Raw genomic sequence first — 26,577 nt, forward strand, 5'->3', positions numbered from 1 at the left:
GTTTTATGTATCAGGACATAATAAAAATCATCTGGTCATTAGCAGTTCTGAAAATTAGGTAAATATAACCTCAGATGAACAACAACACATGACATGTTATACTGTGTCATGATTTATTTTACAAATATAAAGCTAAAATGAAGAAGCAGTTTGTAAAAAACAAAGTACACCCTTATTGCTTCCATAGGAATTAAGAGCATAGTAGCAGACAGGTGCTGCTAACCAAATGCCCTTGAGTAACTGATCATCAGGAAATGTGACCACCTTTATAAAAGCCAAAGTTTTCTCAGTTTGCTGGTCTGGAACATTCAGGTGTGCATTAACATAATACCAAGGAGGAAACACATCAGCAATGATTGTAGAGAAGCAATTGTTGCTGCCCATCAATCTGGAAGGGGTTATAAGACCATTTCCATACAATTTGAAGTCGATCATTCTACACTAAGGATGATTAATCATGAGTGGAAAACAGCCAGGACAGTTGCCCATCTTCCCAGGAATGGACATCCAAGCAAATTCTCCCCAAGGTCAGACTTAGTTTTTCATACATGGCTTCTCTATTTTGGCTTTAATTTTGTGAAAAAAATGATGACACAGTGTAATATGTCATGTGTTGTTGTTCATCTGAGGTTTTATTTCCCTAATTTTCAGATATAAAAAGGGGGAAAAAAACAACCAAAGTGGTTCACAATGTTACAAACCAAGGGAAACAAATCAGAAAGCAAAGTGTGCTGATTATATGCTACCCCATAGTGCTTAAAGCACTCTCAGAGTGGTTTACAATTTAATTATGCAGATTACATATCACCCCCCCCTCCAAACAACAAGCAGGGTACTCATTTTACCAGCCTCAGAAAGCTGGGAAGCTGAGTCAACCTTAAACTAGCTACCTCAGCCCAGTATCAAGCTCAGATTTTGAGCAGTCTTGACTGCAGTACTACAGTTTAACCACTGGGCCACAAGGCATCATGAGAAAGAATGGATGAACAATAACAAACTGTTTAAAATTCTACTGTACAGCTCTCCATATGCAACAAGAACAATGTCATTGTCACTGGCAGATTGCTGCTGATTAAAACTCCTTTTTCTATTTTAGGGTGTGCATAGCTCACACACAAAGATACAAGATTTAAAAAGCAAATCTTTAAACATCAGTAATCTGCCATGGACAATGACATCATTCCCACTATTCAGGATGAGCCCACACAACACGATTCCAGCCAATATTTAATTGAGATCACTGGATAACTGACAATATTAGAGATCGGTCAAATACCGAGCACACAGATAAGCCTTCAGTTACAGTACTTGGTGGAGCAACATGACTCATTGGATATCAATCTAACCTCAATGGGGATACGCCAGATCTGAGCACTACAAGAGAAAAGGTCTGCTTCCCTATTGTAATCAAATGAATCTCACTAGTAAGGTTCATTTAACTGTGGTGCAGTCACTCATAGAGGGCCTCTCAAAGTGATCTATGCAGAATATGGAAGTACATTAGATAACCAATCCTGATATGGGAATATCCTTATCGCCCAGGAATAACACCCTGAACAGAAATTATTTCTCAGCAGTCTCAAGAATTCACTATTTATTTATTTATTTATTTATTTATTTATTTATTTATTTATTTATTTATTTATTTATTTATTTATTTATTTATTTATTTATTTCTATCCCGCCTATCTGGTCATACTAGACCACTCTAGGCGGCTTACAATTGGAGCAACAATAAAATTATTAAAAACATTACAATTAGACAAAAATGGAAATCAAAGAATATAAAAGAAAAATCGTCAGGGATTATCTGTTGGGAAAGCCTGCCTATACATCAGTGTTTTCAATTGTTTCTAAAAACATGACTAAAAATTGACTGTACTTCTATTCTCGAGCTGGTTCTTACCATCAAGTAAGAACTAACTGGTCAATGGAAAATTAGGATGAAAGTGGTCATGTTGTCTTGGAACTTATTATACTGAGGAAAAGGAAAACTGAGAGTAATATGCATTCTAGACTTTGAGAAAGCCGATTTCAGCAATCTTAAAGAAACAATGAGATCAAATACAGTAGTCAAAAATACTTAGTGAAATGAGAATATACATAGGAGTGTGTAACAAAGGAGGGATGTGAAACTAGTGAGGTAGGTAAATTAATGAAAGAGACGATATAAGCTGGTCATGTGATCTGCTTTTAAAGAAATTTTATCATTTAAAATTAGAAAGCATTGCTGTGAAAATGTGAAAGTCTGAGAATGGTAGGAAAGATCAAAAAAGAGGAAAGTGAAGAAAGTGTGAAGTAAGTACAGAGAGGGTGAGAAAAGATAGGCAAAAGAGGATCTGCTGAGTGGACAGGTGGTACCGGGAAGACACAGAATATCGAAGTACAGTGGTGCCCCGCTGGACGATTACCCCGCTTGACACCAAATCAGCTTAATGCTGAAGTTTCTGCGATCGCTTTTGGGATCGCAAAATGATGTTTAGATGGGGGAATTTCACTTAACGTTGATCGGTTCCCTGTTTTGGGAACCGATTTTTTGCTTTGCGACAATCAGCAAACAGCTGATTGTCAGGTTTCAAAATGGCCACCAGCTGTAGAAAATGGCTCCCCGTTGTGTTAGGGACGGATTCCTCTCATTACAGGCACCAGAAAATGGCCACCATATGGAGGATCTTTGCTGGACGAGCACGTATTTCGCCCATTGGAATGCATTGAATGGTTTTCAATGCGTTCCAATGGGTTTTTTTATTTCGCTTGACGACGATTTTGCTCTACAGCGATTTCACTGGAACAAATTAATATCATCAAGTGAGGCACCACTGTATATCTGGCTACAAATACCCTCCCCATGTGCGGAAGCCAATACCAGGATGATCTTTTCAAATCTATTCAAATATGCAAGAAAAATACCAGATACAATTTTGTGCAACCCCAGAACAACTAGGACAACATAATAACATGGATGAGCCCATGTTTATGCTGCATAAGCAAAGCTGTTTAGAGCCATTCATTGGATGGATATCTTTTTAAGAACCAGAAGACAGATCAAGTACAGAAATAATTAATATTTTGACTGGAAAAAAAAGGAAGTATAAGGGCCTTCTCTTTGGCTTCCAATGTCACATTTACTGGCCATTCCAATTACATGCATACCTCAAAGGTGTTCAATTTACCATATATACTCGAATATAAGCCGACCCAATATAAGCTGAGACACCCAATTTTACCACTGGAAAAACTTAATGACTTGAGTATAAGCCGAGGGTGGAAAATGCAGCAGCTACTGGTAAATTTCAAAAATAAAAATAGATACCAATAAAATTACATTAATTGAGGCATAAGTAGGTTAAATGTTTTTGAAGATACTGCCCTTCTGAGCTGTGAGACACACTTCACTGCCTGCAGAGGGAGGACTCATACCGGATGCTGTGCTTAACTACTGCTCTACTGCTGCGTAACAAGATGGAGGGAGACGGAGGATGGGGGAAGAAGGTGGGAGGAGGAAGGTTGGTACATAGAATATGCAGGAGGAGGAGGATGGGAGTGTCCTGGAAGCGGAAATGCAGTGTACTTAACCTGGGTCATCGGACCACCCACAGAGGCTGCAGGCGCCTTTAGATGAGCGGGGGAGTCCAGAGAACAGCCGCACTGCAGGGGAGAACATGTAATTTTGACCCTGACTCAAGTATGTCGAGGGGAGTGATTTTTCAGCAAAAAAAAATGTGCTGAAAAACTAGGCGTATACTCAAGCATATACAGTAATTTTTTAAAATAAAAATTAAACTGAACAGAAATTTATCTATGTTCCTATGGATGATACATGATGTGCAGACATAACATTTAAGATACAAGTTTCTACATGTGCTTTAGATACAGGAAGAACAATATCCAATGAATCTGAACTATTTAATAAACAGCAGGTGCTAAAAAAATTTAAGGATATCAAGATATTGGCTTATGTGTGCCACAACGTCTTTAGACTCATTTGTCTTAAAGCATGCATCTCTGGTTTAAGAACAGATCTGGCAGTTCTGAAAAATAGTTTTGTTTCATCTTTAATATGTAAAATTTCACTTTTTATAAGTTTTTATTTTCCATAAGAATAGAGGTTGATGAGGTACAGATAGGGGATGGAGTAAAAAAAAAGGGAGGGGGAGGATGGGAAAGGGTAAAATTCCAGAGAGAGAGTTCTTACATATACAATTATATTAAAAAGAGAAATCATACAAAGATAAAATTTCAAAACAATATTAAGGTTCCAATGGTATTTGTAGTGATGAATGCAAGAGGTCAAAAAACCTATTTGAACTACTCTTTTCACAACGCAGTATCACAAATGATGAAAGAAGAAGGGATTAGACAGTATTTCACTGAATAGTCTATTAATGTGCAGAAAGCACTTACATAAAGCAAAGAATACTGCCCAAGAAAAAAGGTAAGTACCTTCAAACATCTACCCTAAATCAATATTAACAAACACACAAATTTAGCATTCTACGAGGCAAGAGAAGAAAGATTTCAGATGAAAACAGACTGACAATTTCATCTTATGTTCCAACCATTTGCTGCATGCAAACTGCAGTTCTAAAACATTCCCAACATATATTACTTTCATTCTCTTTGGCATTTATCTTACATTTTCACTCAAGCTAATCCTGTATGTGTTTATAAAGCCAATTTACTTGCCAATCTACTTTAACCTCTTTTCTTTCCCCATTGTTTCAATAACAAGAGTAGTAGTAGTAGTAGTAGTAGTAGTAGTAGTAGTAGTAGTAGTAATAATAATAATAATAATAATAATAATAATAATAATAATAATAATAATAATAATAATAATAATAATAATAATAATAATAATAAGTTGAGCCCATATGAACTCCCACCTTGAACTTCTTCAGAAGTCTGTCCAGTAGCTGAAACACACCTGCTTGGTTATGGCATAGGAAATTAAGCTTTCAGCATTAATACACAAGCTTTCACCCTGACCTGCACATAAAAACGCAGCCTGATGTCTGATAAACCAAAAGCAACCTTTCTTCTTCCGAACATGGATAAACAAATAGCAGTGAGAATTCCTGTCCCTCCTACATCATCACAACACCACTGGCAGTTCTTTTTATATCAGGAGAACTTTATCGCAAAGAGATTAGGTATAGAAGCATAGCTGATAAGTGCTTTCAGCAGCAGGTGTTGGGTGACTGCTTGCTTCTTTAAGTGTGTAAACGTCTTTGCTAGTCTTTCCTAACACACAGTACTAAGAACATAGCATGGAGGAGAAACTGAACTTTTCTCTCAGAGAGATGTAGGCACCTTAACCAACTTCAAAGCCAAACAGAGGATCAAACAATAATCAAGTAAAATGGGGCTACTTGGATATAGGACAAACTTTCTGTGACTATGGAGAAATCCAATCAATGCAACACTTATGCACATGCAATTTATTCCCCGCCATGTCTATAAATGAAGATCTAGCAAATGACTAAGATAATGCTATTGAAATAGCCTGTTTCTGGTCAAAAATATTCTACTTAAGATTTTAATTTGTAATTACCCTATTTCCTTGAAAATAAGACAGGGACTTAAATTAATTTTTGCACCAAAAAACACATTAGGGTTTATTTTCAGGGGATGTTTTATTTTTGTCATGTACAACCATCTATATATTCTTTTTCAAATATAGTCATGTCATCTTCTTCTGGTTGCTGCACAACGGTGGAGGACAGGATTTCACTTAACTAGGACTTATTTTTAGAATAGGACGTATATTACGAGCATCCTGAAAAATTATACTAGGGCTTATTTTCAGGTTAGGTTTTATTTTAGGGGAAACAGGGTAGTTTTACTATAGTGTACATGTCCATAATTTTTAATTGTGAAACACCCTGATATGAATAAAGAAAGATCCCACACCACAAACTATCACATCTACTGATAGCCTCACTGGAGAACAGCAGGAAGTAATGTTTCAAGACCTAAAAATCACTTATACTGTTAAAAGAATAGGTTAGCTAAGCCAAAGGTGGGCTTATTTACAAGAGAAAGGAGAATAAGGAGGGACAGCTTGCAGCAGCTATTTATACTCTGTCTGCTGGAGCCCTGTGGAAAAAGAAAGGCCTATAAAACAATGACTAAAATCCAGCAGTAAGTCAGAACTAGAGTAGGCCCACTGAATCAGCAGGGATTTGGTGAGTCAACTTCTCCATAAGTTACACTGAGTCAACTAGGCATAATTTAGCTGTAATTAACACTGGATTTCAACCATTGCTTATCAGAATTAAGCTGCAGTGAACAACATCCATAGCAAAAAAGGGATGTCCTGCCAGCTGAGCAAAATCTGTACAATTAATCACTGTCCAAAAGGATTGGAAACACTTTCAGTTAATTTGATGTCGTATAGTTGAGGAGGTGTCACATTTATCTATGGAAATGCCAACTCATACTGCAGAGTATATCGTCAGCCATGTATATTGTACAGTCATGTGAAAAAGGAAGTATACTCTTTGATTTCTATGGTTTTACATATAAGGACATAATAAAAACCATATGGTCCTTAGCAAGTCTGAAAACCTGCTCTGCCTGAAAACCTGCTCTTGGAGGAGGCAGAGAAGAAAAGTCTGCATTCTTGCCAGAACGAAAGATCACAAGATGGGAAAGGAAGGAGCAGTTTGCTCCAGCAGAACACTGGGGGAACCACCCAGAGGGTGGAGAAAGCAAACATGTGGCACCTGTAGTACCATGCTGATGAATTGGACCACATGTGTCAAACTCAAGGCCCATGGGCCAAATCCGGCCCATGGGCCATTACATGTGGCTCTCACAATGTTGCTTGCTACTGTGCAGTATACAATACGCAGGCGCTTACTCGGTCACCCATAGTGCTCTGCAAGGATGCTGGGAATCTGCCCAGCAGGACTTCTAATCCCAGCATTCCAAGCAGCAAAGAGTCAGAAAGTGCAGTCGCTTGGGTAGCGCACAGCACCTTGGGAAATGTAGTCCTCACAATTGCCCACTCCCGTTCTTATCTGCTTGCCATTATTTCTAGACTTTGATCATAGACTTTTACTTTCAGAGCCAGTTATTACTTACACTAATACTAAAACCAATAATAATCGAATGAGGAGGGTTATGTTTAATATGATAAAGAGTAAATACATTTATATAGTCTTACAGATACAACCGTCCCTTTGAGGCCAACCATAATGTCGATGCGGCCCAAGATGAAATTGAATTTGACATCTCTGAATTAGACAATTCAATTAGACAAGTCAAGTTGTGTTGTGTGTTTCAGGGATGGGGAATCGAGTTGTGGACTTGCTGTCGCACCAGTGACTCAACTCAGACTTGACTCAGGTTTTTTTTTCTTCAATGACTCAGACTCAGCTCATGACTCAAAGCCCACCCATTCCCTCTCTTTTTTCCGGGGAAAAGAGCTTGCTTTTAATAGGGACTTGGATTTGGGAGTTGGGTCTCAAAACTAGGTACCAAAGACTCAGACTTGCCAACATCCCTGCATGTTTGATAACACTGATTTTATTGGAATGCACTCTGATATAGAGCACAATATAAATTATAATTATTCAACAATACCAGACACAGTCAATCAAAATTATAAAAATATTGACTGGTATTATATAACAGATACAAGTTTTAACCAGAAACCTAAGAATCTGTCAAATATTGGCACAATATGTATGCTGTTCTTAAATGGCTGTTTTTGTAGCTCTGATGGTTTAGAGTGTGATATACCCCATGCCACACATTTGGGTACCAGTCCCAAAACTTTGCCGTGCATATCACCTGCAACCCCACTGTCCCCTGACATGCAGGGGCTTTGTTTGTTCTCATGCTACCCATTCTCTGGGTCTCTTGCTCATCATAATGATACTTTTTTTTAACCTTGAAAAGGCCGCTTCTTATTTCAAATCAGAATGTAAAAGCCAAAAGAAGAATGCTCAAAAAATAAGTGTCTCTTTCTCTTTCCCATGAATCTAGCATCAATTAGAGGTACATAGTTTATATTACAGGTACCTTCCCACTGCAGGCACCTAGAGTGGTCTTTTAGGCCAGATAGGCGGGGTATAAATAAAATAAATATATAAAATAAATAAATAAAAATAAATAATCTCCCAACAGCAGGTTGTGTAAGAAAGCACAGACAACTGCTGGGCTGAAGTTTTAGAAATAGTTATAGAATGTTTTGGTAGTGAAGGATTTTATATCTGAACTGGCTGCTGTGAACATGAATAGCCAAGAAATGAATACTTTCTTGCATCCATTCCTTACTGACAGGTTTGATATAAACATGATGGGAATTGTTAATACAGTTTTTTAAAAACAGTTGTAAAGAGACTGATATGATGTAAGTATTTGTAAGGATCTATATAAAAGAAAGACTGTAAAGCAATGATTTAAACAGCTGTGTAGATACAAGATGTATGCAGTAAGGCTTGTATCAGCTGTGAGAGAAACCAAGGATTGGTTGAACCTGGAATAAAGCCAGCAACCTCAGCGCACACAATCTGCTGGTGTGGTGGTGGCGTCCTGGTGTGGTGGTGTCGTGGATCAAGGAGAAGAAGAAGTGCTGCTGGACTGATTTACAAGGACATTGACTATGGAATTGATTCATGGACTGTATGTATATATATCCTGCAACAATCTTGATATATAACTGTTCTATCAAATATTGTCTCCTTTGCTTGGTGACTCGTCTCTTTGGGAAATCTACTCATTGGCGCCCCCTGGCATGCTATCAACTCTGTCACTTACAAATCATATCTAACCAATATGAACACTTGTGTAATGATTATGTACAAAGGCAGTGGTGGAACTTAGCTGAACAACTAAAGCATTCACTCAGTTGTCACAGTAACCAATGCATTCCACAGCATATGTACAGTGCCTTGCATTGCAATTAAACCTGCACAAAGGTTAGAAGAATGACAGTTGCAGAAGTTCCTAATTACTGCTTTCTGAGACTTGCCTTGGAGGCAGAACAGAACCAATGAAATACTATGTTTTCAATGTCCAACTCACAGAGGCACTGCTAAAATGTATCATTTTCAGTGCTATCAAAAGCTGTCAAGAGATCAAGAAGAGTCATCTTGCCCCTATAGTAATAATACAAGTATCAAAAAAACTAAAACTGCTTCAGTACCAGAACTCAAATGGCAAAGGTACTAGAACAAGTACAACTGAACTGAGAAGAAAACATAATATCTTACATGGCATGTGACATCAGCAAAGAAGGGTTACGTCTATACTACTGTTGCTTCCTGAAGTAGTCATTCTGATGCCAAAAAAGTGTCTGTGTGTGCATGTGCGACTGGCAAATTTATTTATTTGTTTGAAATATTAAAAAAGACCCACAATGGCTTACATAATTAAAGATAGTGTTTAACACTAATAACAGTGAGTATGTTGTTGTTGTTTAGTCATGTCCAACTCTTTTGTGACGCCATGGACCATAGCACACCAGGCCCTCCTATCTTCCACTGCCTCCCGGAGTTGGGTCAAATTCATGTTGGTAGCTTCAATGACACTGTCCCACCATCTCGTCCTCTGTCGTCCCCTTCTCCTCTTGCCTTCACACTTTCCTAGCATCAGGGTCTTTTCTAGGGACTCTTATCTTCTCATAAGATGGCCAAAGTATTGGAGCCTCAGCTTCAGGATCTGTCCTTCCAGTGAGCACTTAGGGCTGATTTCCTTTAGAATGGATAGGTTTGTTCTCCTTGCAGTCCAGGGGACTCTCAAGATCCTCCTCCAGAACCACAATTCAAATGCATCAATTCTTTGGCAGTCAGCTACAAATACTAAAAAGGTTAAAATGAATCCTACACTAAGAAACATGAGCAACACTGAAAGACATTCAAAGCAGTAAGGTAGAACAATTCATTTAAAAATCCTGCAAAGGCAGTCAATCACTCAGGGAAAGCTTGCCTCAAGACAAAGGTCCTTGCCTGCTTGCAGAAGGATAATAAAGATAGGGCCAGCCTATCTCCTGGTCTCCTGTGGTAGGGAGTTCCAGAGTCTTGGAGCAACAACAGACAAAGCCCTCTCCTATGTACTCACAAAACATACCTGTGAAGGGGGTGAGACAGAACAAAAGGCTTCTCCAGATGATCATTACACTCAACACTTTGAATTCTGTCTAGAAATGGACTGGCAGCCAGTGGAACTGCTGTAACAGAGAAGTTATGTGATCTCTGTGACCAGTCCTGGTTAGCAATCTGGTGCTGCGTTTTGGACTCACTAAAGTTTCCTTATACTTTCCAAAGGCAGTCTCGTGTAAAAAGCATTACAGTAATCCAACTGGGATGTGACTAAGTTGACTGTGGCCAGATCAGAACTTTCCAGGAATGAGTGCAGATAGTTTTAATTACCAGATTAAGTTTATATTTAGTAGGCCATGTACTTTCAAATACATTGTGAGGCTACAGAATCTGTATGTGCGTACGTCTGTGCGTGCATGTGGGGGGATGGGCAGGTGTGTGTGTGGGCAGACAGGAATGCATGCGTATACGTGTGTTCCTTCGACTATATCTCCATGGCCCAGTCCTTCCAAGGCCATGGACCAGGACTAGTCTGCAGCCCAGGGGTTGGGGACCCCTGCTCTACCATATCCATAAACATCCAATGCACTAGTGAACCACACTCAATGAATTGGTGGCAGGGCAGTATCCAATGAAGTTTCTATTGTGCAAGCAGTTACACAATGCAGAATGCATACTTGCAGTAATACATGGGTAATCCATGTATGTGGGAAACTCATTCATCAGTGAATCAGCCAGTTATAGATACCAAGTGAGTAAAGCCGAATCCTCTTGACAACAATCTAGCATAACTTTTAATGGGAATTTCCACTTTGCCAGCTTGATGTTTAATTTACATCAAAGTACCTTGCAAAACTGTTATAGTGGTCCTCCATGAATTCAAGGATCTCTTTCACATAAGAGAATCTCACCAGCATCACTACCCCATATTAGATGAAAAAGCTCAGCAGAGGGGAAAAGTTAGCCTTTTTCACTGCTACCATTTCTACACAATACTTTGTTTTCACTTGAGATCAGCTGCATTTGTTCCAATGCCGACACCATTTGGTTCTATCTGTTGTCTGATCTGCATCATTTTTTGAAGTTCTGTTGAAAATCAGGAAGCTGCCTGAGCTCCACAGACTGGAATGATGGCCTTTTTCATCACAGCGTTTCACAGCCAGACTAGGGCCTTGGCACTTTATAAACATTCCAGAATCACAAGAGTGTACATATTTTTCAAATGTTTTAAGGAACCCAGAATGTGCAAATCACAGGCTGAAATCCTATTCAAGCCAGGTTTTAACTTTATATTTGTTCCTCCCTGGTAAAGAAAGGGTCATTGCCACAATTCTTGGGGGCACACATGCATACACACCAAGCCAGCCTGTCCATTCACTCCCAAGAATTGGGCTGTGGCCCTTTGTTTTCCATAGAGGAATAGATGGAAAATCACACTTTGGAATGACATATGTTGATTTTCAACACTTGACCTTAACTGAGAGTAATCAGTTTAAACAGTTCTGCAATGTGCTAAATGACACTTATTTTCAGTCATGACTGCATATCCATAATGCACATCTCAAGCACTTCAAGTTACTGTTTTAAGTACAAAAGGCGAATAAACAATGGCAAGGTCAAAAGATACAATGCATTTACATCAACTAGATGTGAATTTTTCAAAACTGTTAAAGCAGCACACACCATTTCAAGATAGTAGAACCACCAAATCAATCTAATGCTGCACAATAACTCAAAGGATGTATGGTCTCCAAGACTACACAAATGCAAGAGTGGGTGATACCTTTTATTAGACCACCAAAAAAATTAAACAAATTGCAAGTTTTCAGATGAAATCCACTTCCTAAGGCTAAGTATACCTCTTTCACAGATAGTGCAGAAAAACTGTAGGCAAGAATCCAAAAAACGGATGTTACATGTCTGTGAGAGATGATCCAGATCTTCTGGGCCTCTAGTGTCTGTGCAGTATGCTTTAGAATTTTCATACCCCAACTCTTGAAACGAAAAGACTGCCAACTACCCTGTAATTGCCCCCACACAATCTCTCTCTCTCTCAAACACACACACAAGCAACCACCTATTTCTACAGTTAATTCCACAACTGATGATGAAAACAAAAATAGAACATTATGGCAGGTTCCACTCGAAAACTGCCTTCTATAGCAGACATATTTATTACGTGCAACCATGTCACTTCCATCTTATAGGAACCCTAAAAAATCTTCAAGAAACTGTATGTTAAATGTGTAAAGAGGAGGCTACCACTACCATACCATTTGAATTTCCATGACTGAACAGGGATTTGAACCTAGGTCTCCTGAGCCTTAGACTCTATCTAATACATTGCACTGGCTTTCAAGACAAATATATGAAGCAAATAAAATTTATTCTTAGGCCCACTTATGCTGTCAACTCTGCTTCACTCCTGCATAGTCCCACCCTAGTTAACTGTTCTATGGATGGCTGATTGAAATGACATTTTTGTGGGATGCACTGCATATGGGGTTCATCCATGTAGCTGTTAAACACTGGATCGCATGGAAACAGCTCCCACACATTGTGGGAAAATGTGACTCATGCCTAAATAGAGAAGCTTGCATAAATGTAGGGCTTTAGATTTTTTTCACTTGACATAATGGATGCAGTGAACTCATTTGAGCATGAATCAGTCAGTTACAGAATCCAAGTGAGTAAATCAAAATCCTTTTCAAGGAAAGGACATTCCAGATGGCTTATTCTTTCTTCTCTAAATCTATCAATGTGTTTCAGTTTTAAATCCAGAGGCTTCAAAGAGGCAAGTTGAGGTTGTCGATTACAGAGGCATCTTAATGATCTAATATTAGTCTGAGAGTTTATGTTGTGTTGTTAAGAGAAACCTGCAGCATTGGGAACACTGAATTAGATGAATGTACTATTGTGACAGCTGCCATTAAGCGTTAGAAGCCCATACAGTGGTGCCTCGACTTAATGAAATTAATCCATATGAACGGTGGCCACGACTCGAAAATTTGGTCAAAGCACCATTTCCCATAGGAATGCATTGAAAACCATTTAATCCATTCTGGTCAAAGAAAACAATGACCAAAAAATAAAAATAAAACACTGCAAGCCCCTGGGTCTGCAAAAAACAAAACAAAAAATCCAAAAATTTGCTGTGGAGGTTTCCCGGGCTTTCAAAGCACTGGCACCTGGTGCGGCGGTCAGGGCAGCTTTGGAAGCCGGGTAACCTGGCACCCAGGTGCTTCCAGGCTTCCAAAGCCGTCCCCGCTGCCCTCTGCCTCCTGTCCCTGCTACCTCCACCACTGTAGGAGACAGCGGGGACAGGAGGCAGAGGGCAGCAGGGACGGCTTTGGAAGCCCGGGAGGCCAGCAGCCAGTGCAGTGGTTGGAGCGGCTTTGGAAGCTCAGGAAGCTGGCACCCAGCGCAGAGTTCGGGTGGCTTTGGAAGCCCGGGAAGCCAAGAGGCAACAGGGATGGGAGGCAGAGGGCAGCGGGGACGGCTTTGGAAGCCTGGGAAGCCAAAAGCCGCACCGACCTCTGCGCCAGGTGCTGGCTTCCCAGGCTTCCAAACCACCAGCACCCCGCACGGCAGTCAGGGCAGTGTTGGAAGCCTGGGAGGCTGAGCCTCCCTTTTCCTAACCGTTGGGGTGAAAAAGAAGTCTCTTCGCCACCAATAGTTTGAATTTTCCGCCCTTTCCCCCCTGCCTTATTGTTTTCGTAGGTCAAAGCTCTGGCCGCAAGTTGAAGCAAAATTTTGTGGCCAGAGCTTTTTGTAGCTCGAAATTTTCGTAAGGAGGGACGTTCGTAAGTCGAGGCCCCACTGTATGGTGTTATCTAGCAACTATCTGCCATTTTCTATTATAAGCTACTTAGCTTTCACTCAAAAATTTGCAGTCTTCCTACCAGGTGATGCATATTTTTCAAAATCCAATTTGTTTCTCCAAACTGATCCCAATTAAAATAAAATTTACTTTAATCTCAATTTAAAGGTGAAGTCTGAATAGACCTCAATAATAATAATTTTTAAACTGCAGACCTAGAAGGGACCCTATAGATCATTGAGTCTAGCCCCTCTCAAGGAGGCATAGTGGGGAACTGAACTCCCAACCTCCGATTCTGCATCCAGAGACCTAAGCAAAGCAAAGGAAAGGAAAGCAACAAAACAAAAGAAATGTGGATTTACAATACTGAAATATTTATTTATTTATTTATTTATTTATTTATTTATTTATTGGACTTATATACCGCCCCATAGCGCTACAAGCACTCTCTGGGCGGTTTACAGTTTTAATTATACAGGCTACACATTGCCCCCCCAGCAAGCTGGGTACTCATTTTACCGACCTCGGAAGGATGGAAGGCTGAGTCAACCTTGAGCCGGCTACCTGGGATTTGAACCCCAGCACAGTTTTAGCTGCAGTACAGCGTTTTAACCACTGCGCCACGAGGCTTTATACGATGCAACTCCATCAATTCTCAGAGAACAGTAAACTAGGCATCCAATCTACAGGTGATTTGTCTACTGAAATACCTTTTAGATTGTTATGTGAAGTCCAAATGAGTGGAAACTTTGGTAATAGTTGATCAGCAGAGTAATGTAGAACAAAGTTCAGCAAATGCTTTACATCACAGGATTATAGCATTCTAAAACATACAATTTTTTTGGAACAAATGAAGATGTTTTAATACTTTGGAACTAGATGCTCTGAATGGAAATAGCACATATTTCTTACCTTAAAATCATTCTTCCATTAAAAAAATGCTTTTGCATCCAACATATGTTCATAAAAAAAGAGTACATGTGTGATCACAATTATACACACGTGTGTGCACGTGCACACACACATCCTTTTTCCAAACAGTAATTTGGACCCATTTCTTGAAAGCAGCAACCTATTTTCACTGTAAATACCAAGGAGATCATCTGTGCAACCATAGATGAGAGCACACCAATCTTAAGCACAAACACAGCTCATAAAATCACCACCAAAAGACTCACTAACCTTCTTCGATCCCTGGCATCACCAGCAGAGGACTCTGTTCCAGTCAATGAGTTGCCAGTTGTAACACCATTGGCACTACTAGGTAGATTGCGATTTGTTATCACACTTAGAGGAATGCTAGAAGAGATGCCCTCTGTACTCCTCTCTACAGTAGAATCAGTTTGCTGCCTGTAAGGAGCTCTGAAAAATATAAAACACAAAACTCATGCATAACTCTAAAGCATCTTGTGAAACAAAACAAAGTACAGTGGTGCCTCGCAAGATGAATTTAATTCATTCTGTGGTTAATGTTGTCTTGCAAAAAATTTGTCTTGCGAAACGCATTTTTCCGTAGGAATGCATTGAAATCTAATTAATGTGTTCCTATGGGCAAAAAAAGTCAGAACAAAGTCAAATTCGGTTTACAAAAGGTTTATTAAGTGCTCTTTAAAGCCATATATATTGTACAGATGATTTTAAAAATTTCAATAAAAAAACATTAACTTTTTAAATATCATAGAAAAAACATTTAAAAATCAGCAAACATGAGGCAGGAACAAAAAACAGAAAACATTCTTCTTGTGAAGCACGACCATAGGAACATTTGTCTTGCAAGTCAACAACTCACCCACCCACCCCGTTGCCAAAACCATTTGTCTTGAGAGTTTTTTGTCCTGCAAGGCATTTGTCTTGCGAGGCACCACTGTAAACCATCAATGGGTTAGTTGTCACGTGAAATTTGGAACATTTATTCCTTCATAATACATAATACAGCACAGTTTATCTGATAAAGGTGAGAAGAGATGTGAGGAACCTCTGGCCTTCCAGAAGTCTTCTCACAGTCCATCAGTTTCAAGTGATACAGCCAATAACCAGAGATTATGGGATTTGGAGTCCAGCAACATCAGGAGGACAAGACATTCCCTATCTTTAGGTCCAAATCTTGGAGTAATCAAGCCATTAGAGTAAAAGAGTGCCTTTATACAACAGCTGGTTATTCTGAAAGTTAATGATATAGTTTAAGGAATAAGTATTAACAAGAATTAAACTATATTTCTTTGGTATACAAATCAGAAGTCTAGAATCAAATGCCCAAAGGAGTCAGTTTAAGCAAATGATTGGTCTGCATGCTCAGACTTTCTTCATTATCCTTAAAGAATTACATAGAAGGATTATATTCTGAACTCTTAATAAAACAAAAAACAAAAAAACTAACACACATACAACATGTTAATGGAATTGATAAATGATATGGCATTTCTTAAGACTGAATAACCTGCTAATTAGCAGCAGAATTCACTAGAAAGATCTTTCAAAAAGGAAATAGCACACTAAAGAGAATCACTGCTTTGACACAAAACTTACGGGGCTCTTTGACTGAGCCCTCTTCAGTGTGCTCTGAAAATACTATGAACCCTTACCTGGTATACTGGCGTATTGATGCTGCAGTGTTAGAACTGACAGATGTGGGGCAAGAGGCATGCTGCCATTCTGTGCCCAAGGAGGAAGGTGAACCAAGGGCAGTGGGTGAGGTAGCAGAAGATGCATTGCGACTGGCTGAAATGTAGGGACTGCTGAGGTCACTACTTCTACCAAATGAGGCACTGTAAGACAGCAGAAAATCACTTCTTTCAGAGAAGATATAAAATATTGTTGCAGACCAACATGGGGTCCTGCTTAATTGCCGGGGGATGGGTGGGTGGGAATTATTTGCTAGAAAAATTTAAGCTGCTGAAATTCTGAATCAGCTTTATCAAGAAATCCAGTTTGGACCCAGGTATTCTGGTATAATTCCCTAGCTACCAAGACTGAAGAAAAGGGGGTAAAGTAGCATGGTAAGATAAGGAACAAGAAAGTAGAAATCTGAGCTCAGATTTACATGTTGTCGCAAGCTATTTTCTTGGGGGAAAGGACAGAACAAACACATCTAGAATATGAATGAATGATCAGAGATATCTAGTTAAAGAGAGAATTAAAAGCAGAATTTGAGGAAGAATGAAACAAACTTACATAAAAGCGTGCAAGCACTGGCAAAAGTTATTACTAACTCCATTTAAACATAAGAACCGTTAATTTAAAATAAAAGAATGCATATAGACCAAATTTCCATAGTGTTTTTACACCCGAAGTCTCCCCTTCATTCAATACCCACAGAACACTCAAGACAACATAAATGAGGGTCCAGACTTCTAATTTATTGCATTCCTAATGGCTAAACTGATCATTCAGACTCAGGAACTGAGAAATTAATTCAAGGTGGTTCATGATTGTTAAGATTACCATGTATATCTTCACTCAGCTGAACTGATTTAAAAAAGGCTTCATGTCTCTGTGTTGTTACCACCTTCTTTAAGAATACAGAATAAGAGATTCTAGAAGAGGGCTGAAGGATAAACACAAAGTCCAGAGCCCTGTAATCAAGCTATTTATTTTCTGTTAACCGTATTATGGTTATCTAGAAGTCAAGTTGATACCAAGTTGTGAACCCTGAAAGAGGTAGCATGTTTCCTAGAAACCAATTACCGTAAGTCATAAATACATACCTCATCACAAAGAAGCAACCTACTGTATGTAAGAAATCACTACACATTTCTGAAAAATGCTTGTGCTTGATTTTGATAAACTTTCTGAGCAATACTGAAGAAACTGTTTAACTGATTGAATTAAAACAATTCTATAATTGTATTTATAATGAGTGAATGCTCTTCCTATATGGACATACAGATGAACTGATTTGTTTTGTGATACAGTATTTTAAAAGTGTAAGGTTAATTAAGATGAACAGAAAGTACCTGAATATCATCTGTACCAGCATAACCAATTAAAATAAGACATAGCTAACACAGATTACTGATGAGGATGGGATAAAGAAGAAAAGTAAGATTTTAGATGAATCCCAATCTTAGCACCAAAGGTAAGCCAACTTTTGGACATCATTATAGAAATGAGTTGGGCTCAACACTTTTTTAGTAGAAGAATAGTTTGTATAAACAGAAAATAACAGAAAATAGACTATGCTAGTGGCATAACATTAGTTAGGTTGCACTTGACAATCATTGGTGTACAGAGAACTTTTAACAAAAAAGACATAACTGTTAAGGTTTGAAACTGCTACTTGCTGACATATCAGGCAGAACCTGGATTACTAATCATCATTATTGCTTAACATGTTTTAAGTGAAAGTTGTACTCAAGATCAAGGAATCTAAATCAGTACAGCAAAAATGCAGCTATAAGGTAGAGCTGTGCTTTGATTCCTGACACATTATTTACATAGAATGTTTGTGAACTAAACATACTGCTTACTACACATCTCTTGACCTGGGCAAACTACAGATATTATCACTGAAATTTTATTGCTTAGTGTAGTAAGTCACACTAAACTAGGTCCATTGAATCAGTGAGGATTTGTGCAGCAAACTCTTCCATAGGTTCCATGGAGCCAATTGGCCTTTTGTAGTTATATCTAACTTTAACATGGTAAGTCACAACCAGAGTTAGGATCATTTGAAACAGTGGACTTATGAAGGAGTTAATTCAGCAAAACCTCAGATTCAGTGGGCCTGCTCGAGTGTTGTTTGCCACACTACACAACATTATTTCAGCCACTGAATCATAAACTTTAATTGCACAAATGGTTATAAGCTCTGTATACAGTGAGCAACAATGTAACATGGTTTTATTCACAAGAGTATCTGAACAGTCACTACATAAAAACTATGGCAATTGGTATGGTTGCTAATACCATATTCCCTCAGCCGTTCAGGTTTCCAAGACTAACGTTGTTGCTCAATTGTTCTACACGTGCCAATTATTTGCTTTATCTGACCTAGGTCCTCTTGAGGTAGTTCAAACCAAATTTTTGAGATCTATTCTGACTGTACCCCCCTGTACACCTAATGTAGCCCTTCGTTTGGAGGCTGGCTTAATTGCCAGAAGAGCACGCGCCAAAGTCCTTATGTTTAATTACTGGCTAAAGCTTATCTTCTCTTCAGAAGGCTTGGCACAGATGTCACTTTTTGACATCTGTGCCTTTCAATCAGACTGGAAACTCCAACTCACAAAAGAAATAAGGCAAATGGGCTTTCCCACCAATGTTCTCTTGGCGATGGTGCATGTTGGTGCTAAAGTGGCACTCAAACAAAGAACCTGGGACATCGAACTTCAAGAGCATATGAGCCAGTCAGGCAAATACAGTGTTGTTACTAATAATGCTTTTACAATACCTTCATATTTGACCAGCACAATGACAACAAAGACCAGAAGACCCTTCACATTAGCGAGACTTAATGTTTTACCCTCTAAGCTCATGGAGCGAAGATTTCAACATATACCTATTTCTGATTGCCTGTGTCCATATAATGATGGCCAAGTGGAAATTGTAGGTCATGTTTTATTGTACTGTCTTTTCTATAAAAATCTACACACCAACCTCCTGAGCCTAATTATTCTCAGATACCTAGGGAGACTTGATGAATTTTACATCAAGCTACTTCTTTCTGATCAAGACTCCCTTATTACACACTCTGCAGCAAAATTTTGTGCAGAAGCAATTGCATAGAGCTCCCTTATAGTCTCCTGAGTTCACAGGTTGACTGGTTTTAGCATGAGGGTGGTTTATTGTAGAGCATAGAGAAATGTTGTGGTCCCAACCAAAGGGAGGAAATGTTTACAAATCTTTACAAATATGTAGGTAGGACTCCCTATAACCCAAAGACCCTGTCCAAACTAGTTTGCCCTAGACGATTCCGAGGTTTAAAGGATAGCTATAAAAATGCCTTATTTGATTCTCCCAATATTTTACAATTAGTACACAATTAATTATCTGTTGTATACTTTTTAAAATTGCATTTTGTATATTTTAGCCACACAATATGTTTTATGAACTAGTTGTACACTTTTTAAATTGCATTTTGTGTATTTTAGCCACATTATATGTTTCATGAACTGGTTGTGAATTTTTAAACTGCATTTTGTATATTTTAGCCATAAATATGTTTTATGAGCTGGTTACTCGACCGTAATAAATAAATTAAATACTATGAGGGGAAAACTATCCATACTGGGAAGAGGAGAAAACTATCCCAATAAGAAAACATGAACCTTGAGAAAATAATATGAACATTTGGTGTTAAACATGCAAAGAGTACTAAAGAATCTCAATGTGGAAATAAATAAATTCAGAAACTATTATAAGCATTGCTTGCATATAAAACATTTGAAATGAAATACATTTATATTTTAGTAATATGACCTAAAATTACTGCAAATCTGAACAGTCTTATCTAATGGATCATCTTTTGCGATCTGGAGAAACTAAAAATTCCCATAATATTGAAATGTTTTTGGCAATCAGAATTATTGTTTTTAAAATCTTCTCTGGCTTTCTCAACCATTGTTCTCTCTGCATGTACTTAAGTGTAATCAGCTCAATTGTTTGGTCATAATATAGTCAAACCATGGATAATGATTTAAATATATTTGTTTTTATTAGAAATTTAATGTTAACTTTAAATAAAATGACTATTTTTTCTCCTTATATTTGTACAGTCGTGTCTCGCTTAATGATTGCCTCGCTTAATGAGGAAATCGCTATACAATTAGGTTTTTACGATCGCTTTTGCGATCGCAAAACAATGTTTTAAATGTGTTTTTTTTGTTTAACAATGATTGGTTCCCTGCGTTGGGAACCGATTTTCGCTTTATGATGATCAGCAAACAGCTGATCGTCGGGTTTCAAAATGGCCACCGGCTGAAGAAAATGGCCCCCCACTGTTTTCTAGGATGGATTCCTCGCTTTACAGGCACAGAAAATGGCTGCCATATCGAGGATCTTTGATGGACGAGCAGGTATTCAGCCCATTGGAACACACTGAACAGTTTTCAATGCATTTCAATGGGTTTTTTCATTTCGTTTGATGATGTTTTCGCTCTACAGCGATTTCGCTGGAACAAATTAACATAGTCAAGCGAGGCACCACTATATTATTTCAAAGCAAGCAGTACAGTGGGGTCTCTACTTAAGAACTTAATCCGTATTGGAAGGTGGTTCTCAAGTTGAAAAGTTCTTATGTTGAATCTGCATTTCCCATAGGAACGCATTGAAACCCATTTAATCCGTATCTGCTCTTTTCCGTCCATAGAAACTACAGTGGAACCTCTACTTAAGAACTTAATCCATTTTGGAATGGTGTTCTTAAGTTGAAACATTCTTAAGTTGAAGCAAAATTTCCCATAGGAATGGAATGAAAACCAATTAATCCGTTCTGGCTGTTTTTTTTGTTATGTAGAGGTGCGTTCGTACATTGAAGCATTAGTTCCCATAGGAACTAATGCAAAGCTGGTTAATACGTACTCTACCACTAGGGGGAGAATTATTTTTTTAACCTAAGATGACCTAAGGTTAAAAAAAGAGCAGGAAAGGTTTTTTTTTCCTGTTCTTATCTTGGATTTCTGTTCTCAAGTAGAAGCAAAATTTAGCAAATGGAGCTGTTCTTAAGTTGGATTGTTCTTAAGTAGAGACGTTCTTAAGTAGAGACCCCACTGTATAGGCATTTGGTATCAATTTGACCATCACAAAGAACAAGAATTTACAATAGCCACCGCCATTTCCTAAACCTTACAGTACAGGGGAAAAATTGCTGCTTTACATAAGGTGCTTTTCCTATAGATACGACTTTTCTCTTGTCAGGAAGTAGTAAGTATATGGACAGGCAGAAATTTCTTCTCTTTTACTTTTCATGTACAACAGAAGCAGATGTGCCAAACCACTTATGTTTCTGTGCTCCCTAATTTTTATGGGAGACTGATAATCTCTGTGACTAATGTAGGTAATGTAGGTGTTGCCTTTTGATAGGAATCCTATTCATGTCTTCATAAAGTTTACATAACTTGCTGAGGCTAGTTGCAGCTAATTGCTGAGGTAGCAGGGTGTATCACAGCTTAACAAACAGTATGGGCTCAGGCAAGTATGTGACTGAGACACAAACCTGACGCAACCACCAATAGAATTCTGCCCCTTGGTTTTCTAATATGACTCACCTTTTCATGTAGGTAGAAACATAAGTGGAAGGAACACCGGTTGTAGCAGCTTCATTTCCCTTTGGCTCATCCCTCCACTGTTGTCGAGTATAAGGACCACTTCGTACCAAGTTAACAGCAGATTCTCTATAAAGGCAAATTGGGAATGAGGAGAATAGAGTCTTAAAATGAAATCTATTTAGACATGCTTGCTACATATTGATAAGCTAACAAGCCACAGTGTATTACTGGTCTCACCAATGTTAAGAAATATTTATAGGGAACCATAGGCATAAGCCTTTGTAGAGAGAAGCATACGCTTCAATTAATTCTGAAATATACAGAAAGTATCATCATGCTTAGGAACTCGATGTATGCCCTACATGTCAGATCACAAAATCCCTGTCACAGTGAAGGACTAGTGTATGATTTTTTAAAAAAGAATAAAACAATAGCAGATGTAATCAAATTTGAAGATAAGGCTATTTGTAATAGATCAAACACTTGTGAATATCTGTGTGAGTTTAAATGTATCAAAAGTATATTTGAGCGATGACTGACATTCAGCACACAGTCTTCAATTTTCAAAGGTAACTGGAATTATAATACAAAAATAATTATATAATGCATTCCTACGAAGTAGTTAATTAGGGACTCTTCTAAGGAATCAGTTCTTAAATATTAACTAATAATAGTTGAGCCCCAAATTCAAAGGAGCTTACCGATTTTCCTTCTCTTCAATGTCCCCTGCACTGTTTAACCTTCGAGGAGCTACTGATGCAAAATATATTTTGTTGTCCTTGTCCTGTTGAAACAACAACAAATTCAAATAGAGGCAATAGTGAAAATTCATTCAAAAAACTTTAGTGCCTTTAATAGTTTCTGCACCACCCAATGTTGTTTTCATGTGCTTTGTTCTAAATTAAATGTTTGCCACATTAATTGTGGGAAATTGATTACTATGTGTTACTCTAATTTTATTGAAATGTTTTAATTATAAATTTTCTTATTATTATTCCCTACTTCTCTAGTACAAATATAATTTGTAAACTGTGCACTCCTCTTCTCCAGTCCCCCTGCCCCATCACTAAAACTCCAGCAGTTCCTCTACATTCCTTTCAAGATTTGAAAGCTGATTTCAGATCCGTGGGTAAGAGTGAACTATGGCTAGTATTAACCAACTGTAATACCTACTGTATGTAATTGTCCATGGTTAAGAGCTAGCAGGATAATGAGGCTACAAGAGAAGAAAGGCTGTAGGGGACAGATCATCCCATCGTGGGAACAACTCCAAGACCACAGTTTAGACAGAAGCAAGATATCTGAGTAACTCCCACATGGCAGATGTGAGTAACAATTTCTAAATTAAGATAAAAAGAATGGCAGAGAAAAAAGAATTCCTGATGAACTATTATGGATGAACATTCATAACATAGTCAAGTTAGCTTCATGATCCTGATGTGCAAGATTTGTTTCAGAAGTAATAAAGAGAGCCTGGATGGTCAATCTATTGCCCTTGTCTTGATTTCAGAAACTCTCTACAAACCTGTACAGTTCTGGCAACAGCAATCTTTTCCTCCCCCAGCATCAGTCTGGAGCAAGGAAGGAGGGAAGAAGAAAGAGAGAAAAACAGAGAATACATGGGCCCAGATCCTGAATAGCCATTCAGGCTTGTTGTTGCCATTGTGTAGCTCCAAGAGATTAACCCTGAAGAAATGCAGTGCTCAAGGGAAAAATTGTTTCCAAATCCTACACTAAGTTTTTGTATACAAAAGACTTCGGATCTCGCTAAATGGTGCTGTGATGCTCAACTCCAAAATAAATTGGTCTAGTCTGTAAGGCACCCAAACACACTTCCTGAAGTCATACCTTTTTTTTTTTTTTTGCAGAAATCTACTGCAATTTCATCTAAAGCAATCTACTGCTTTAATCTACTTCACAGATTGCTGCCTTGTCAAGGCGAAGGGGCTTGAGTAATTCAGAGAAACTATGGGCTGTGCCGTGCAAGGACATCCAAGACGGAGAGGTCATAGTGGAGAGTTCTCACTAAACACGATCCACCTGGAGCAGGAACTGGCAAGCCACTCTAGTATCTTTGCCAAGAAAACTCCACGGACAGAAACAAAAGGCTAAAAGATATGACACTGGAAGATGAGCCCCTCAGGTCGGAAGACGTTCAGCTGTGGACGTGCCTGGAAGTGAACAGAAAGTCCAATGCTGCAAAGAAAAATACTGCATAGGAACCTGGAATGTAAGATCTATGAACTTTGGTAAGCTGGATGTGGTCAAACAGGAGATGGCAAGAATACACATTGACATCCTGGGCGTCAGTGAACAAAAATGGACTGAAATGGGCAAATTCAATTTAGGCGATTATCGTATCTAGTACTCTGGGCAAGAATCCCGTAGAAGAAATGGAGTATCCCTCATTTTCAACAAAAGAGTGGGAAAAGCTGTACTGGGATACAATCTCAAAACTGGTGGAATGATGTCAATACGAATTCAAGGCAGACCTTTCAACATCACAATAATCCAAGTTTATGCACCAACCACCAATGCTGAGGAGACTGAAAGATGTTCTTGTCATTATAGGGACTGGGATGCTAAAGTAGGGAGTCAAGAGATAAAAGGAACCACAGGTAAGTTTGGCCTTGGAGTTCAAAATGAAGCAGGGCAAAGGCTAATAGAGTTTTGTTAAGAGAACAAGCTCCATCACAAACACTCTTTTCCAACAACACAAGAGGCGACTATACACATGGATATCACCAGATGGGCAATATTGAAATGAGATTGATTATGTACTCTGCAGCCAAAGATGGAGAAGCTCTATACAGTCAGCAAAAACAAGACCTGGAGCTGATTGTGACTCTGATCATCAGCTTCTTATAGCAAAATTCTAGCTTAAACTGAAGAAAGTAGGAAAAAGCACTGGACTAGTCAGATATAATCTAAACCAAATCCCTTATGAATACACAGTGGAAGTGAAGAACAGATTTAAGGAACTAGATTTGGTGGACAGAGTGCCTGGAAAACTGTGGATGCAGGCTCGTAACATTGTACAGGAGACAGCAACAAAAACCATCACAAAGAAAAGGAAATGCAAGAAGGCAAAGTGGCTGTCCAACAAAGCCTTACAAATAGCAGAGAAGAGAAAGGAAACAAAATGCAAGGGAGATAGTGAAAGTTACAGAAAATTGAATGCTGATTTCCAAAGAATAGCAAGGAGAGACAAGAGGGACTTCTTAAATGAACAGTGCAAAGATATAGAGGAAAATAATAGAAAGGGGAAAACCAGAGATCTATTCAAGAAAATTGGAGATATTAAAGGAACATTTTGTGCAAAGATGGACATGATAAAGGACAAAAAATGGTAGGGACCTAACAGAGCAGAAGACATCAAGAGGAGCTGGCAAGAATACACAGAGGAATTATACCAGAAAGATCTGGATGTCCCAGACAACCCAGATAGTGTGGTTGCTGAGCCAGACATCCTGGAGAGCGAAGTCAAGTGGGCCTTAAAAAGCATGGCTCACAACAAAGCCAGTGAAGGTGATGGCATTCCAGCTGAACTGTTTAAAATCTTAAAACATGAGGCTGTTAAGGTGCTTCACTCAATAGGCCAGCAAGTTTGGAAAACTCAGCAGTGGCCAGAGGATTGGAAAAGATCAGTCTACATCCCAATCCGAAAGAAGGGCAGTGCCAAAGAATGCTCCAACTACTGTACAACTGCACTCATTTCACACGCTAGCAAGGTTATGCTCAAAATCCTACAAAGTAGGCTTCATCAGTATGTGGACTGAGAACTCCCAGAAGTACAAGCTGGATGTCAAAGGGGCAAAGGAACTAGAGACCAAATTGGTAACATGCGCTGGATTATGGAGAAAACCAGAGAGTTCCAGAAAAACATCTACTTCTGCTTCATTGATTACGCAAAAGCCTTTGACTGTGTGGACCACAGCAAACTATGGCAAGTTCTTAAAGAAATGAGAGTGCCTGACCACCTTATTTACCTCCTGAGAAATCAATATGTGGGACAGGAAGCAACAGTTAGAACTGGATATGGAAAAACTGATTGGTTCAAAATTGGGAAAGGAGTACGACAAGGCTGTATATTGTCTCCCTGCTTATTTAACTTATATGCAGAATGCGAAAGGCCGGACTGGAGTAATCCCAAACCGGAATTAAGATTGCCGGACGAAATATCAACAACCTCAGATATGCAGATGATACCATTCTGATGGCAGAAAGCGAAGAGGAATTAAAGAACCTCTTAATGGGGGTGAAAGAGGAGAATGCAAAAAATGGTCTGAAGCTCAACATCAAAAAAACTAAGATCATGGCCACTGGTCCCATCACCTCCTGGCAAACAGAAGGGGAAGTTCTGGAGGCAGTGACAAATTTTATCTTCTTGGGCTCCATGATCACTGGAGATGGTGACAGCTGCCACGAAATTAAAAGACACCTGCTTCTTGGGAGGAAAGCGATGACTAACCTAGACAGCATCTTAAAAAGCAGAGACATCACTTTG

General features: G+C 38.7%; 1 protein-coding gene across 12 annotated transcripts in view; it reads right to left on the minus strand.

Annotated features, from left to right (window-relative positions):
* The window catches only part of PPP1R12B (protein phosphatase 1 regulatory subunit 12B), a 143,602-nt gene that overhangs the window by 59,799 nt on the left and 57,226 nt on the right, over positions 1-26,577 (minus strand). For 8 of the 12 annotated variants that reach the window (XR_012086234.2, XR_013545099.1, XR_013545096.1 and 5 more), the window contains 4 exons: positions 22,772-22,854; positions 22,071-22,196; positions 16,452-16,634; positions 15,052-15,231 (listed from right to left, as the gene is read on the minus strand). Coding sequence is in view for 4 of the 12 variants with exons in the window: in XM_020782570.3 (XP_020638229.3) it covers positions 15,052-15,231; positions 16,452-16,634; positions 22,071-22,196; positions 22,772-22,854 (572 nt within the window). In the remaining 8 variants the exon portion in view is untranslated. The remainder of the gene's footprint in view (positions 1-15,051; positions 15,232-16,451; positions 16,635-22,070; positions 22,197-22,771; positions 22,855-26,577) is intronic. The other 4 variants (XR_013545094.1, XR_013545097.1, XR_013545100.1 and 1 more) reach the window with 1 other exon arrangement.

This window comes from Pogona vitticeps, chromosome 4, assembly GCF_051106095.1.
Source record: "Pogona vitticeps strain Pit_001003342236 chromosome 4, PviZW2.1, whole genome shotgun sequence".
NCBI classification, from domain to species: Eukaryota; Metazoa; Chordata; class Lepidosauria; order Squamata; family Agamidae; genus Pogona; species Pogona vitticeps.